At 40.9% G+C, this 17,225-nt stretch overlaps 1 protein-coding gene across 2 annotated transcripts in view; it reads right to left on the bottom strand.

Annotated features, from left to right (window-relative positions):
- LOC124796341 (titin) overlaps positions 1 to 17,225 on the bottom strand; it is a 1,000,763-nt gene that overhangs the window by 158,144 nt on the left and 825,394 nt on the right. For both annotated transcript variants that reach the window (XM_047260475.1, XM_047260476.1), the window contains 2 exons: positions 13,447 to 13,664; positions 237 to 483 (listed from right to left, as the gene is read on the bottom strand). In XM_047260475.1, coding sequence (XP_047116431.1) covers positions 237 to 483; positions 13,447 to 13,664 — 465 coding nt within the window. The remainder of the gene's footprint in view (positions 1 to 236; positions 484 to 13,446; positions 13,665 to 17,225) is intronic.

The following is a 17,225-nucleotide window of genomic DNA, read 5'->3' as shown; positions in this document are numbered from 1 at the left end:
TCAAGGATTTCTTTATTCACTTCTTCATTTTACGCCTCAATAAGTGGTGTAGTAAGTACATGTAATAGTGTCTTGCAATCAAGTTTTTACATGAAAGGTTATCATTTTATAGCTTATCCTTATACCTGATTCACTGGCAGTTAAAACATCAGAAACTATGAATTTCATCTGCAAACCCAACAAAATATGCAGCTTCCAAAACAGTAACAACAACAATTACACAAATGATCACTTACCATCAATAATACCCTCCAAAACAACATCTGCTCCTTGATCAACAATCACTCCATTGAGTGGACTAATAAATCGGGGACCAACTGATTTCCTGACTGGTTTTGGAGAAGCCACTGGAGTTGAGTAGCTTGATGTTGAGCTCTCTTGGCTTTCCTCTGCGGCATTTGATACCTTCAAGAAGGATGTTTGATGAATATCAGGCTTATCTTTATCCACCTGATGTACTTCCACTGTTTTGTGGCTTTCAACCTGGAGAAAAAACTGCATTTTAGAACAACCACAAAAACCATTTTACATATATTGCTACCAGTAAATGCACCTCTATCATTATTTTCTTTTTAATAATTCCATACAGTAAGGAGAAAGAGCACATTGATAATGTCCTCTGTGCTGACACTAGATTCTATTCCAGAACAAAACTGAGAGCCCAAGAGGCAGTCTAAGTTTATGCAATGCCTAGAGTGCTGACGAAATGTGGGGCCTCTACTAAGCTATATATACTCTACTTTTTTATATTTTTAAACCATTAACTGACCAACATGGGACACAATACTCAAGACATTAGGATCTGACTGTATAAGCTTCACTGACTGGAATTCAATTTTGACCCTATTTCATGCAAAGAACCCAGTTCATGAACTCACTATGTTTTGTAACACTAAATTTCGATCAAATGAACCAGATCCAGTGTTGACCAATAGTAGCACAAAACATGCTTGGCAACATCACTAAATCTGTTATTGACAAGATAATTGCACTTTTATAGTGTATTGCAGTAATATATTGCAGATATTTAGTATTTAATATTGACAATATTGTCACACCAATGTGTAACAGTCTTCTCATTATGCCAGCCTGCCTGCAATATGTCATCTTTACGGTGTGTAGCAATCTATCCTTTTCCTAATATTGTTGATATTCCTACCTGGAATTTCCATTGTATTTATTATTGACATTTTCTTGTCACAAAGATGGTGGAAATAGCTGTTTTTATGTGAAAACTCTTAAAGATTTATAAATAAAACAAATGTTATACAAATTCTACATCTTTATTCTTCAAATCTAAATACTTATTTCTAAATATAGTCACCCTGGCAATGAACAAATTTCTCACAATGACAGGCCAGATTGTTGATATAGTCACTGTAGAATGTTTGATTTTGTGATGGAGTCACAACCTCACCTCTGACTGCACCGATTCATACTATCAAAGTGAGGTTCTTGAAGGTGTTCTTTAAGCTTTGGGAACCAATGAAAATTGGATGGAGCCAAGTTGGAACTGTATGGAGGATGAATCAGGACAGCGAAATCAAGGCATTGGATTTTTGTAGATGTTGTAGCATTAATGTGTGGCTCTGGCATTGTCATGCTGAAGGAGAGCATACTCCACATGTGGACAAACTATTTGAATTCATGCTTTCAGTTTTTGAGGGTTTTGCAGTACCTTGCAGAGCTTATGGTGGTACTTTTATGCATGAATTCCAAATTCACCACACCTTGAACATCCCAGACTACTGTAAGCATTATTCTGCCAGCTGGTGGCATGGCCTTGAACTTTTTTTAGCATTGGTGATCCTAGTTTGTAGATTATGTGACTGCTGGTGCTCTTTTGTCCTTGGGGTCCCAGCTTTTATCACCTGTCACACATTGTTGTTGAGGAACCCATCGCCCTCATGGTCAGAAATGCAAAAGAAATAGTTGACTGGTGCCCAATCTCCTCTGTTTCATGTCAGGACTGAGCATCTGAGGCATCTGCTGTGCACACACCTTTCTGTACTGCAGTTCTGTAATGATAGCCTGTACACGTTCTTGTGATATGCCATATTTACTTGAGAGCTGTCTCTGTGTCATCCAATGATTATCCCTAATGAGTTCATCAACCTGATTCTGATGAGTCTCATCAGTTGCCAAACTTGGTCATCCACTCCAAGTTCTGTCACATAAGTTGATGTTAGCACCACCGTTTGCTCCATTACAAGTATGAACAACCTGACATTGCACATTACTGATGTTGATACAATCATCACCATACACAGCTTTCATTCTTCTGTGGATTTTAATTGGAGGCATATTTTCTGCATGTAGAAACTCAATTATAGCATGCTGTTTCACCCACACCAACATAGTTACATTCTATACTACCATGTTATACATCATAATTCGGAGTCCTGTACTGACAGAAGGTTACAACTTTCATCAGCAAAGCAGGAAAATCAACTGAATAATATGCATGATAAGTAATATCTCAACTGATATTGAGAAAAGAATAAAAAATTTGAAGGCATTACTTTCCAGCATGATCTCGTATACATGGGAAACATTGTTACCAAAGGTCTCCACAAGATATTGACCAATTTTCTTCAGGTTTATACTCAATACTCTAATGAACATTCAGACAGACACAGGTTATAATGTTTTAAACATATGTAATATACAAATATAAATGCAATATATAATGGGAGAAACACTGTTACCTTGTTATAAAAAATTCTGAATAGTTTTTGATCAATTTACTCTGATAGTTCAGACAGACATAAACCATATATATTTTTAACATATAAAAGTTTCTGTAATATAAACAACAATGTACAGGTTTTCTGTGAAAAGTGACTGCAAGAAAGAAAATGATGTACTGTGCACTCCTGTGAAAATGTGTACTTTTGTTTTCATTGTCACAGTCCGTTGTAAGTAGAGTAGCAGGGTACTTAAACCATTGAACGAATTATTTCTCCCACCTATATTCTTTCTCATTACATATAATTTTAATTGAAAATTGTAGACACAGTACTGTGCTGTTTAGTTTTCTTTCTCATAGTTGGATTTCACAGAAAACATGAAAGTTGCATTTATGGCTTATCAGCTTATGATTAGAATACTATTATGGAATCTGAATTTACAGTAACAATAAATAAGGCTCGAGGTCGGAGAGAGGGGGAAGAGACAACTGACATGGGGTGTGGATAAGGAGGAGGCATGAGGCAAGGAGGAGGGTGGGGTGGGGGGGATGCAGAATGGGGTGGGCGGAAGTGTAGTGCTGCTTGTGGGAGTGTGTGAGGAAATGGGGGAGACTGAAGAGGGCTGCTAGGTGCAATTGGGAAGGGGTAGGTAAGAGGAGGACAGGGACTAACAAAGGCTGAGGCCAAAGAAGTTACAGGAATATAGGAAAAGATGCAGGGAGAGTTCCCATCTGAGCAATTCAGAAAAACTGGTGTTGGTAGCAAGGACACAGGTGGCACAGGCTGTGAAGCAGTAATTGAAGTGAAGCACATTTAGTTGTGGTGCATGTTCATCAACCAGATGGTCCACCTCCCTCTCGGCCACAGTTTCTTGGTCGCCATTCATACCCACAGACAGTTTGTTAGTCATTATCCCCATGTAGAAAGATGAAGAGTGGTTGTAGCTTAGTTTGTAGATTATGTGACTGCTTTCACAGGTAGCCCTGACTCTGATAGAACAGAAGATGCCTTTGACCAGACTGGAATAGGTGTTGGTGTGAGGATGTATGGGACAGGTCTTACACCTAGGTCTATTGCAGGGATATGAGCTATGAAGCAATGGACTGCAAAGTAGGTATGGACAAGGGTACTGTGTATGTTCGGTAGGTGGCAGAATACAACTGTGGGATGGTTGGGATATTCCTCATTTTTGGGCACAACAATAGGTAGTCAAAACCCTGATGGAGACTGTTATTCAGTTGCTCCAGACCTGGGTGGTGCTGAGTCAAGAGGGGAGTGCTCCTTTGTGGCCATTCAATGGATATGCGGGAGGTGGTAAGTGACAGTAGAGACAAGGGCAGTAGATGTGTTTATGTACAAGTTTGAGAGGGTTATTTTGGTCTGTGAAAGCCTCAGTGGGACCCTTGGTACACTTGGAGATGGACTGCTTGTCATGACAGATGTGATGATCATGGGTGGCAATGCTGAATTGAAGAGACTTCTTGGTATGGAATGGGTGGCAGCTGTAGACGTGGAGGCATTGATAGTGGTTGGTAGGTTTGATAAGGATGTAGGTACTGATGTAGCTACCTCTGAGGTGGAGGTCAACATTGAAGAAGGAGGACCAGGTGAAGCAATGGGGAACAACGTGTTGAGGTTTTGGAGGAATGTGGACAGGGTGTCCACACCCTTGGACCAGATCATGAAGATATCAATGAATCTGAACCAGATGAAGGTTTTGGGATTCTGGGAGGTTAGGAAGGATTCCTTGAGATGGCCCATGAATAGACTGTATCAAAACTGATTACAAATTATCACAGATAACATTAAATAAATGGTGCCAAGTGAGTACTCATTACTGTAACACACACTTGTTTGTAGGTGATGTGTTCAAAGGAGAATTAATTATTGGTGAGGAAGTAAAACTATCAGTCACAGTCGGATTCAATAGTAAGGAAAAAGCACTTTGTACAATTAATAATTCTTATATTTATTTATTTATGGAACATTTTTTGAACATATTCAAGCATAACTTTGACATAGCTTTTCCACAAAGGAAAGTTATTTCCAAGAGCACAGATAGATTCAGAAACTGGATTGCATCAGGCATCAGAGTATCTTGTAAAAGGAAGTGGGAACTTTTTCTGCAGTCAAAAACTAACAGCAGTCCAGAATTTATTAATTATTTCAAAAAATACAAGCTAGTTTTGAAACGCATCATAAAGGAGGCAAAAATTAAGGAAAATGACAAATATATTACGAAGTCATCCAATAAAACTAAGTCCATGTGGAAAGCTGTGCAGGATCTTACTGGGAAGAAGACAACTCACAAAAATATTGTGATATCACATGATGGCAAGAATGTCACTGACCCTAGGGAAGTTGCAAATAGTTTCAATTCTTACTATGCAACTGTTGCTGGGAAATTAGTGAAGGAAAAATTTGGAAATTCACCTAATACAACATGGAAAGAACTTTCATCTATTGAAATAAATAATATATCCATTTTCCTCAGTCCAGTAAGCTCAACAGAGCTCCTAAATACCATTAATTCACTGAAGAGTAAGTACTCAACTGGTATTGATGATATTCCAGATTATATTATAAAAATAACAGCAAGACAAATACTTTCACCTTTATATGCAATTCATCCTTATCATGTGGTGTCTTCCCTCAGCAACTGAAAATGGCAAAAGTAATACCCCTATATAAAAAAGGTGATCATCAATGCATGGGTAACTATAGGCCTGTGTCTCTATTGTCAGGGTTTTCGAAAATTATTGAAAAAGTGTTCCTTTCAAAACTAATTACATTCTTTGACAAGAATAATATTATTTCTGGGTGTCAACATGGCTTCAGACCACAGAGATCAATTGAAACTGCCACTTTCAATCTCATAAACCATGTCGTAAATGCAGTGGACAACCACAGAAATATCTCAGGTTTATTCTTGGACCTAACAAAAGCTTTTGATGTGATTGATCATTCTATACTTCTGAGGAAGCTCGAATGGTATGGTGTAAGAGGTGTGCCAAATCAGTGGGTCAAATCATATTTGGAATATTGTTCTCAGGTAACTGAAATTAAGTACACAGAAGGAAATGAACTCCAGGTACACGTTTCAGAACCATGTGGACTAACTCATGGTGTTCCACAGGGCTCCATTTTAGGTCCCTTTCTTTTTTTGGTCTACATTAATGATTTTCCATCACACGTTAGGGATTCTGAACCAGTACTGTTTGCAGATGACACCAGTCTATTGATTGAAGGGAATAATGAAGAAAATTTTACTGCATCTGCAAAAGATATTACAAAAGGAGTGTCTGAATGGTTTACCAGAAACAGGCTAATAGTTAATCCCCAAAAAATTGTACTAATGAATTTCCACACTGATCAAAATAAAAATCCGGCACAACCTGTAATATGTATAGATAACCAAAACATTAGTTCTGTCAATGAAACTAAATTTCTTCGGATTCATATCCAGGAAAATCTTAAATGGAACACTCATATCACAGCCCTAAATTCAAAACTAGCAAAAATGAGCTATGTGGTAAGAATTCTCTGCAACAGTACTAGTGCAGAAACAGTTAGGGCTGTATACTTTGCTCGTGTACATTCAATACTGAAGTACGGTATCATTTTCTGGGGAAATGTACATCAGGCCATAACAGTTTTCAGGAAACAAAAGGCAATTATAAGAATAATGAAACAAGTGAGCAGCAGAAAATCATGCAAACCTTTCTTTAAAGATCTAAAGATCCTACCCCTTCCCTGCATTTATATACTGGAAATAGTCACGCATGTCAAAAAAAGCATACTGAGAAAAGAAAACCTTTTTCCTCAAAACAAAAGTGTCCATGATTACAGTACCCGGTCAGACAGTGACATACACGTCAATCATTGTAACACCACATTATGCCAAAAAGGTGTATATCATGCAGGAACAAAACTTTACAACAGATTACCAAGACATATAAAATCTCTTACTGAACTACAAAGCTTTAAAAAGTCTGTGACATCCTACCTTCTGAAAAACTGCTACTATTCAGTCTCACAGTATCTTATGCAAGAAAAAATGTAACTTGTATCTTTAATTGTAGAAATAAGTTATAAATATACAGTATTTCAAAAATTTGTAATTATTAACTGTATAGATCCAATTTGTCATAAAAATTTATAAAATTTATGTTTGATATTTGAAAATCCAATAGCCAAAAAATGTTTTCTGTCCAATATCCTGTGTACAATATATGTACTTAAAAAGAGATTTATATGGACAAATAAATAAATAAATAAATAAATATTAATAATTCTCTCTTGTAATAAAATGGAAATAAAATTTTTGGTCCAGTACCTACTTAGGTCACATGTACATTGAAACTGATCAAGTGGGCACTTATTTCCAGTAAGGAAGAGAAGAACAAGGTGTCCACAGTTCACTGTTCCTGACCTGTACATACTACCATTTGAATTACCAGCAAGTAGAACTGACAGCTGTTCGACACTGCAAGTAATGGCTTGTACAGACTGTATCAAAACTGATTACAAATTATCACAGACAACATTAAAAAGTAAAATGCATCATATAAAAAACTTAATTTTGTAGGAATTTTCTGTTAGAATCTAAATATTTTAAGAGTAAAGGATACCACTCATTGAAAAACAGATTTGTTGAATTGTCGACAAACACACAGGAGAGTCAGTTACAAATGAGCACCAACGCAGTCACACAATATCACCCTTGACTGGAACCATTGAACTGTACCCTTCATCAGGGTTTGATTATCTATCATGCCCTAAAATGAGGGACATCCTACCCAGATCCTTCCCACCCATCTTAAAGTGGTGTTCCATCACCCACCCAACTCACACAGTATCCTACACAATCCCTATGCCATTCCCACTCCTAACTCCTAGCCACAGGGATCGAACCCCTGTGGAAGACCCAACACTTCCTATTCCAATTGTGACACAGGCTTATCTATGAAAGCAGCCATGTCATATACCAACTTGCTGCAAACCTTGCATAGCTTCTTCTGTGAGTATTTTAGCATATGCAGGGCTGTGCTCCTGCATATTTGACCACATTTATGTATAAGCTTGGCATGCCAAATACGGCCTCTGCCTCAATGCGCAGGATGTTTAAAGCCTCCCGTAATTGCCACTGCATCCAGGGGTGCCAGCACACCATTACAGGGTGTGCAGGTTGTGGTGCATAGTGCACCACTCTGGCACCTACTTGTGTCCATGTGGGCAAGTGCCCATGTGACATGACGCATGTACTCTTCCATCACACACATACTTATGTCAGTGCATCGCCTGTCAGTTGCGCATTACACCCCAGGTTCCGACCGACCAACAGCCACTGCAAGTCGCAGATATGGTTCAGAAGCCTGCCTCAGCTGCTGCCTGCAAATGTGCCATCTCACTCTCACCACGGGCCTCATAAGATGTTGCACTTCCACTGGCCACTCACAAGGGCATCACTTCACAGTATGTGCATGTTACTGCCCACGAGACCATAGCCTGAAGGGGCCGTGTCAAAAAGGCGTCTTGTTACTCATCAATGGGCAGCCTACGAGCTCACAGCCTTGTGGGACAGTGTCATGATTTATCCTTCCTACTCCACATCACTTTGACATTTATGTGCACCTATTAGACACTGTCGAAGATCGGCATTTCTGTTACCAAGTTGTGTGGAGAGCCATTCTCAGAATGTATATGTAGTTTAGTCTTGTTAATAAACAGCTGTTATAGCCAAGTGGCAGTAGTGAAGTACTTCACTACTGTCAATTACACCACTCAGTTAAGAATGCTTCGGTAAAGGCTATGAGGCTAATGGTTTTGGGTGGGTATAAGTGCTATCCTCACATCTACCATGATCAGTAATGGTGATGTGGGTCATGGTTAGTTTTCCTGAAGCACGGTTTCTTTTTCAACATTGTTCATGTGGTTTTCAATCAAATGGATTTTTGCTTCTGTACTAGTTCATTTTGATGGAGCAATGTATTCAATGCTTATTGCACTGTTGATTGGTTGTCTCGATTTTGGTTGGTATTCATTTGAGTTCATTTCACAAATGGCTTCAAAGGTTTTTAGTAGTTGCAAGTATGTGAACTTGGTTTCTTGGTAGTTGTTCTGTTTTTCTTCATATGTCAGGAGGTCCAGTCATGTTTTTTTACAAGTGTGAATTCTCTTAATTTATGATGCAAGTCTGTGTTGTTTTCATTGTTTAAAGATTCTAGTTCCACTTTGCTGGCAGCAAGATTTCAGTGTCATTTTGTATTATCACGTCTATCCAATCGTCGGAGCTCTCTTTGACTCCAGTCACTCGATTACAGGGTCTGCAAATTCAGAACCTGTCACAGAGCATAACTCACCCGACTCACGTTTTTGCTAGAAAAGCTGTATCTCAGCACGCAACTCCTACACTGACTTTTCGGGTGTTTGATGGTCACAAAGTGGAGTGGGCCCTATACCACAACAATTGGGGATAAACTTCATAGCATATGGCACATAAGGTTAGCAGCACAGTGGTTACTTTACTGTAAGTGCGGATGCAGAAGTCTTTTGTCTGTATCGTCAATTTTTCCCAGACCCTCATCTGGAGGAGAAAGACGGTAGAACGGTTAGACAGTTGCTTTTGGTTGTGCCAAGTGTGTTCCATTTTCTTGGTTAATGAGAGACAATCTTCCCCACAGTGTTCAAGTGAGCAAGATCATGTACAGTATTCCGAATGGGCATCAATTCTTTTGTGTATGGTAAGATGGACACTTTCAGCCAGACAGTGTGCAACATTGTCATGCCTTGTGGCCCTCAGTTTCATGTTCATAGAGTTCTACAGAGGAAGTCCCTCTGCTCTCAGCCCAGCCCTTGCATATGATGCCATCGGCCACTGGTCCTGACACGGCCAGCCCCACATCACCACCGAGCCTACTGATGATGACTCCTACCTTATTGTCATAGCCGTCCCTCCCATCATCACCAGCCCAGTTGATAATGTTGCCAGCCTTCCTATCAGTCCAGTCATCACCAGCCCTATCATGGCCAACCCCACTGTCGTCACCAACTGTAACGACGATGATGCCACCTTTCTCCTTGACAGTTTTCTGCCATGTGTTCTTCTGTGCCTCGGGTAGCGCATTCATTGAAAGTTTGCTGCACGCCCCACCTACCCCTGGCTGTCCCTGCCGTTGCCTCCAGAGGCCAGTTATCATTCCCCCACATGGACACGGCATGTTTCTTTTGTTGGGACCATTTCCTTGTGATACTTAATGGATTAGTTGTATATATTCTTGTGAACTGCACTGAGATTTTGGAAGTTTTTGTGAAATGTGTAGGTGATTTTTCTATTCTTGTGTCTCAGATGTCAATGGTCCTGCATCACATGCTCAGCAATCTTGTTAGTTGTAGCTTGCATTTCTATTCAAATGTTCATGTTAATCCTTGGGTTCTTTTTATGCACAGAATTTTGATTTCATTCACCACATATGGAATGCAGCGTTGTGTTCCAGTATTCAGCAATTTCTAGGTCACTTTTCAGGAACACGTTTACACAATGGTTGACTGTACTATAATTCCATTCCAGTTTGAGACAACCTACATTTGTGGCTGTGTTGTACCTTCTCCCTTGGCTGCTATGCTTCTCTGAGATTGTTGCACCATATCATTTTAAGGTTGGACAGGTGTGGTACGCAGGGCTGCAGCCCCGCACATTCGGCCACTACAGTTACATATACACTTTCTGGGTAAAGTAAGACCCTACCCTCAGCCCGCATGATTTTTATCAGTACGAGAGTCACAGACCTGTGTACTGGGAAACCTCCTGCAGCTGCCACAGCATCTGGGAAAACCACATGAGACACTATGTGGCATGCAAATTGCAGCACACAGCATAGCAGTCCGGCACCTACTTGCACCTGCACAGTCAGGCATCCACATGACACTGTACACGCACTCTTCTGCTGGACACGTACATACGTTGGCACTCCGCCCCTCGATGACTAGTTACGCTCCAGACCCTGACCGACCGACAGCCACTACGAGTCACATATATGGATTACATGCCTGCCACTGTCACTGCCATTGCCCGCCAAAGTGCCATCTCATCCTCACCGAGAGCTCCATGAGACACTGCACTTCCATCAGCTGCTCACTTCGCAGTATCTGCATGTTATTACCTGCGAGCCCACTGTTTTGAGGGACTGTGCCTTAGCAGCACCTTGCTGTTCATCAGTGGACTGTCTACGAGCACCCAGCCTTGTGCGACTGTGTCGTGATTTATCCTTCCTGCTCCATACCACTTTGATGTTTGCTGACTTTGTTGTAGTGTGCACCTGTTAGGCACTGTCGAGGGTCGACATTTCTATTATCGAGTTCTGCAGACAGTTGTAGTCTTGTTAATAATTACTTGTTATTGCAAAGTGTTTATCTCACTACTGAGAGTTAATCCCTCAGCTAAGGACACTTTAGGTATGACTACCAATCATCTGTCCACCAAGATGAATGGACACCACCAAACTGCTGGAAAGAACAGTATCAATACCTGCTTTACAGCCTGGGCCATCTGGATCCTCTCCTCCACCATCAGCTTCTCTGAACTATGCTGATGGAAGGTGTCCTTGCAACACATCCTTCGTTTCCCTAACAATCCTGGTCTCAGTCTCCGGTAACTCACTGTCTCCACACCCTCTGTGCAACAGTTTCCCCTCCCTCCATTCCATCACGTCACCCAAGTTCGTGTCCTGACATCACTTTCAGTGTGTGCTGATACCCAGGTATCACATGCCATGTCTCTCCTGTGAACCTGCCACCCCTCCCTCCTGCATTCCTTGCCAGCAAACTACCTGCCTCCCTCCAAGCTGCTAGCCACCCACCTCAACCTGTTTTCCTGCCTGCTACCTCTCTCTCCCTCAATCCACTGCACCCAACACAATCGCCACTCCCTTCTGAGTGTATTTATACTATAGCTTGAGAAAGGATTACTCCAAATGCTAACAAGTTTTCTTTTTTTCTTTGTGTGCCTGTCGATGACACAACACTTCTGCTTTTGGGTGAGTGGTCTACTCTACACCTACAATATTTACATATTAAAAACTATAAAGTTTAGATGTATGGACAGAACAAAATTTCATGATGCACTCTTTAGGATCATATCAAACAGCAAAACATCATCACATACTGACTGGCAAAGACTGGCCTGTGCTATGTTCAGTGGTGGAAGTAGAACACTTTCTACTGTGTCATTTGGTGGGAGAGAACAAGCACACTGGATTATCTAAATAGACTGAAAATAAAGGATGCACAAAAAATCACACAAATACGTTGAAACATGGTGGACACTCAAAATTAATGAAAGGTAGATGTACATAAAATAGGTCTATAAAAACAGTACTAAGTGAGCTTGACCTTAATTGAAATGAATGTTGTGTTGTTGTTGTGGTCTTCAGTCCTGAGACTGGTTGGATGCAGCTCTCCATGCTACTCTATCCTGTGCAAGCTTCTTCATCTCCCAGTACCTACTGCAACCTACATCCTTCTGAATCTGTTTAGTGTATTCATCTCTTGGTCTCCCTCTACGGGTTTTACCCTGCATGCTGCCCCCCCAATACTAAATTGTTAATCCCTTGATGCCTCAGAATATGTCCTACCAAGCAGCCCCTTCTTCTAGTCAAGTTGTGCCACAAATTTCTCTTCTCCCCAATTCTATTCAATACCTCCTCATTAGTTGTGATCTACTCATCTTCAGCATTCTTCTGTAGCATCACATTTCAAATGCTCCTATTCTCTTATTGTCTAAACTATTTATTGTCCATGTTTCACTTCCATACATGGCTACAATCCACACTAATACTTTCAGAAAAAACTTCCTGACACTTAAATCTATACTCTATTTTAACAAATTTCTCTTCTTCAGCAACGCTTTGCTTGCCATTGCCAGTCTACATTTTATATCCTCTCTATTTCGACCATCACCAGTTATTTTACTCCCCAAATAGCAAAACTCCTTTACTACTTTATGCGTCTCATTTCCTAATCTAATTCCCTCAGCATCACCCAACTTAATTTGACTACATTCCATTTTCCTCATTTTGCTTTTGTTGATGTTCATCTTATATCCTCCGTTCAAGACACTGTTCATTCCATTCAACTGCTCTTAAAGGTCCTTTACTGTCTCTGACAGAATTACAATGTCATCGGCGAACCTCAAAGTTTTTATTTCTTCTCCATGGATTTTAATCCCTACTCCGAATTTTTCTTTTGTTTCCTTTACTGCTTGCTCAATATACAGGTTGAATAACACCAGGTATAGGCTACAACCCTGTCTCACTGCTTCCGTTTCACACCCCTCAACTCTTATAACTGCCATCTGGTTTCTGTAAATAGCCTTTTGCTCCCTGTATTTTACCCCTGCCACCTTCAGAATTTGAAAGAGAGTATTCCAGTCAGCATTGTAAAAAGCTTTCTCTAAGTCTACAAATGCTAGATTTTGATAGGATTCTGGTCGAACATCTGTAATAATTCACAGGAGACTGTAGTGGAATGATAGAAGCAAATAAGACTGTTCTGCCAATCTGTAGTATTTAAAATTACAATGAATTCATTTATCACATGTTCAAATAGATGCATAATTTTACATCAATGATCTGTTATCTTCTTTGCTCCCCCATCCAGTGTGAGACCTGTAGCTACATGTTCCATATACATGAAACATCTTTGGGTGCCCACACTGTCAATGGAATTTACTGAATATTGCTATGATAAACGTACGCACCTGAACTGGAGGTTTGCCACCAGACTGCTTGAAAGACTCCTGTGACTCAGAAGAATAACTGTGCACTTCTACTTTCGGCTCTGTGCCTGTAGTCAAAGTTGATGATGTCACCTGACTTGTAGATGACTGCATAAATACAGATCTCTTCACACTGAAAGATGAAGATTCTATTTGCTCTGAAATGTTGCTGTTCAGCAGTGAAGGCAGAGTAGGCGGATCTGAAAATAATAACAAAAAATTAAAAATAAGAAAGAAATCTGTGTCATCAACAGGTTGGTCTTAAGCTGGCTGTTGTGGTCTTCAGTCTGAATACTGGTTTGATGCAGTTCTCCATGCTATTCTATCCTGTGCAGGCATCTTCATATCTGAATAACTACTGCAATCTACATCAATTTTGCCCTGCTTGCTGTATTCACCTCTTGGTCTCCCTCTACGATTTTTACCAAACACTTGCCTCCAATACCAAATTGACAATTCCTTGCTGCCTCAGAATGTGTTGTATCAACTGATCCCTTCTTTTAGAAAAGTTGTACCATAAATTTCTTTTTCTCCAGTTCGATTCAGTACCACCTCATTAACCTAATCTTCAGCATTCTTCTATAGTACCGCATTCCAAAAGCTTCTATTCCATTCTTGCCTGTACTGCTTGTTATTCACGTTTCATTTATGTACAAGGCTACACTTTGGAAAAATACCTTAAAAAAACTTCATACATACATACATACATAGATACACATACATATCAGCAGTTATGGACCCTGATCATATGCTGATCTTACAATGTTGCTCCACATGTGGTGATCTTGTGATCTAGTTCTCATGGACACCCAATCACTGAAGATCCTTCTGCCATTCATCCTCCCATCACTTCCATGGTTTTGCAATTGCACAAGTTCCATTAGGTTTTCCTGTAAGCACAACCTTAGCCTGGCACTTTTCTGTCCTCCTGGTGATAAGCCCTACCAGGCATATTCTCCACACATTCATTTTTTGCACAATGTTCACTTGTTGCACTAGGTCGTACAGTTCCTGGTTCTTTCTACATCTCTTCATGGACTTCCTAACACTTAAATTAATATTCACACATTCTTTCAGTATTTTCATCAGCACCGGTGCTAGCTAGTATATAAACCTGTACTACTGTGTTGGGCATTGGCTTCTTGTCTATCCTGGTTACAATAATGTGTTAGCTATGCTGTTCACAATAGCTTACCCACAATTCTATTTTCTTACTCATTATCATGCCTACTCATATATTACCCGTATTGGATCTTGTATATATCACCCTGTACTTACCTGACCAGAAGTCACGTTCTCCCTGTCTCCACACTTCGAAAATTCTCATTCTATCTAACTTCAGCCTATGTGTTTCCCTTTTTAAATTCTCCAACCTGCCTACTCAATTAATGGATCTAACATTGTACGATCTGATTATAAAATGCCAGTCTCGTTTTTCCTGATGACGATGTCTTCGTGAGTAGTCCCTGCCAAGAGATCCAAACGGAAGACTATTTTACCTCCAGATTATTTTTATCCAAGAGGATGATATCATCATTTAACCACAGAGAATAGATGCTTGTCCTCAAGAAAAACAATGAATGCAGTCTACACTTGGTTTCAGCCATTTGCAGCACCAGCTCAGCAAGGTAATGTTGGCAAATGTTACAAGGCCAGATCAGTCAGCTGTCCAGACTGTTGTCGCAACAGCTACAAAGGGGCCTGCTGCCTGTCTTGAGAAACCATATGTTTCTCGGGGCTCTCCACAGGTACTCCTTCATTGTGGTTGCACCTGTAGTATGGCTATTTGTATCATTGACGCACTCAAGCCACCCCACATCAGCAAAGTCCATGGTTACTACAAGAGGCCCAGGGTTCATAAAGGAAGCATTCTTTCCACCATAACATTATATCAATATTAAGTAAATACTGCACTGCTATCAGTGTTATTACATGACAAGAATTACCTCTAACACAGAAACAATGATACACATTAATATGAAATGCAGCAACAAAAATATGAAAGTATCATGATAAAATTTGATCCACACTTCAGTAACATGGAACATTGGTTGCAGAAAGCAATGGCAGATGCACAAAATATTAACATTTCTAAATGTTGCCTCTGTTTCAGTTTTCATATTCTCAACTGATGAATCTTCAGTCACCACAGATACCCAACAAGCTGAGAAATATATCCTCACTCAACTGACTTTTAGCAAACAAACATGTTTTTTTTTTAGCTATTACTCATAGTTATAAATACATTATCACCAACAATAAACATATCACTTTCTCTGTAGTATTGCAGCTAATTGCTTTTAACTTTATGACCATCTACCTAATTTCCCCACAATAGAAGAACATAAGCCAAAGCAAACAATGGAAAATCCAGGATGGGATGTAACAATATTGTGAAAAGGATAGTTGCTACTCACCATGTAGTGGAGATGCTGAGTCTCAGATAGACCCAACAAAAAGACTGTCACAAGAAAAGCTTTCAGCCAACAAGACCTTTGTACACACACACACACACACACACACACACACACACATGGCCACAGTCTCTGGCAGCTGAAGCCACACTACGAGCAGCATCAGCAGCAGCAGTGCATGATGGGAGACGCAACTGGCTGGGGGTAAGGAGGAGGCTGGGGTAGGGAGGGGGAGGGATAGCAAGGTAGGGGTGGGGGACAATGAAGTGCTGTTGGGGAGCATGAAGGGATGAGGTGGAGAGAGGATGGGGCAGCTAGATGCTGTCGGCACGTTAGACAGAGGGTGGGGGAGAGATGGAGGGGGCGTTAAGGGGGGGGCAAGGGTTGCAGAAAAGAAGAAAAGTAAAAAGACTGGGTGAGCTAGTGGAATAGAGGGCTGTGTAGTGCTGTAATGGGAACAGGGAAGGGGGTCGATGGGTGAGGACAATGACAAATGATGGTTGCGGCCAGGAGGGTTAGGGGAACGTATGATATATCACATGGAGAGTTCCCAGCTGTGCAGTTCAGAAAAGCTGGTGTTAGTGGGAAGTATCCATATGGCACAGGCTGTGAAGTAGTCACTGAAATGAAGAATGTCATGTTGGGGAGCACGCGCAGCAACAGGGTATTCCAGTTGTTTCTTGGCCATAGTTTGTACAACCAACAAGCTGTCTGTCCAACAAACTGTGGCCAAGAAACAACAGGACCACCCTGTTACCGAGTACAATGCCCAACATGAGTTCTTCTTTTCAATGACTGCTTCACAGCCTCCACCAGATGGATCCTTCCCACCAACACCAGCTTTTCTGAATTGCATAGGTGGACACTCTCCCTGCAATACATCTGACATTTCCGTACCCCTCCTGCCCTCAACCTTTGTTAGTCATTTTCCTCACCTGTCTAGCCCCTTCCCTGTTTCCATTCCAGCATTACATAGCCATCTATTCCACCAGTGCACCCAGTCATTTTACTTCTCTCCTCTTTTGGTCCCCCCTCCAACACCTCTCCCCCACCCTCCGCCTAATTTCCCGACTGCACCTAGCTACCCTACCCTCTCTCCAACTCATCCCTGCATGCTCCCCAGCAGCACTTCATCGTCCACCACCCCTATCCTGCTATCCCTCCCCCACCCTGCTGCCTCTCCCGTCACGCACTACTGCTGCTGCTCATAGTGTGGCTTCAGCTGCCAGAGAACGTGGTCATGAGTGTACGAGTTAGTTGTGTGTGTGTGTGTGTGTGTGTGTGTGTGTGTGTGTGTGTGTGTGTTCTATTTTTGACAAAGGCTTTGTTGACGAAAAGTTTTTTGTG

This window comes from Schistocerca piceifrons, chromosome 4 (assembly GCF_021461385.2).
Source record: "Schistocerca piceifrons isolate TAMUIC-IGC-003096 chromosome 4, iqSchPice1.1, whole genome shotgun sequence".
Lineage (NCBI taxonomy): Eukaryota > Metazoa > Arthropoda > Insecta > Orthoptera > Acrididae > Schistocerca > Schistocerca piceifrons.
The sequence above is the reverse complement of the archived record's forward strand: the minus strand, read 5'-3'. Positions and strand labels throughout refer to the sequence as shown.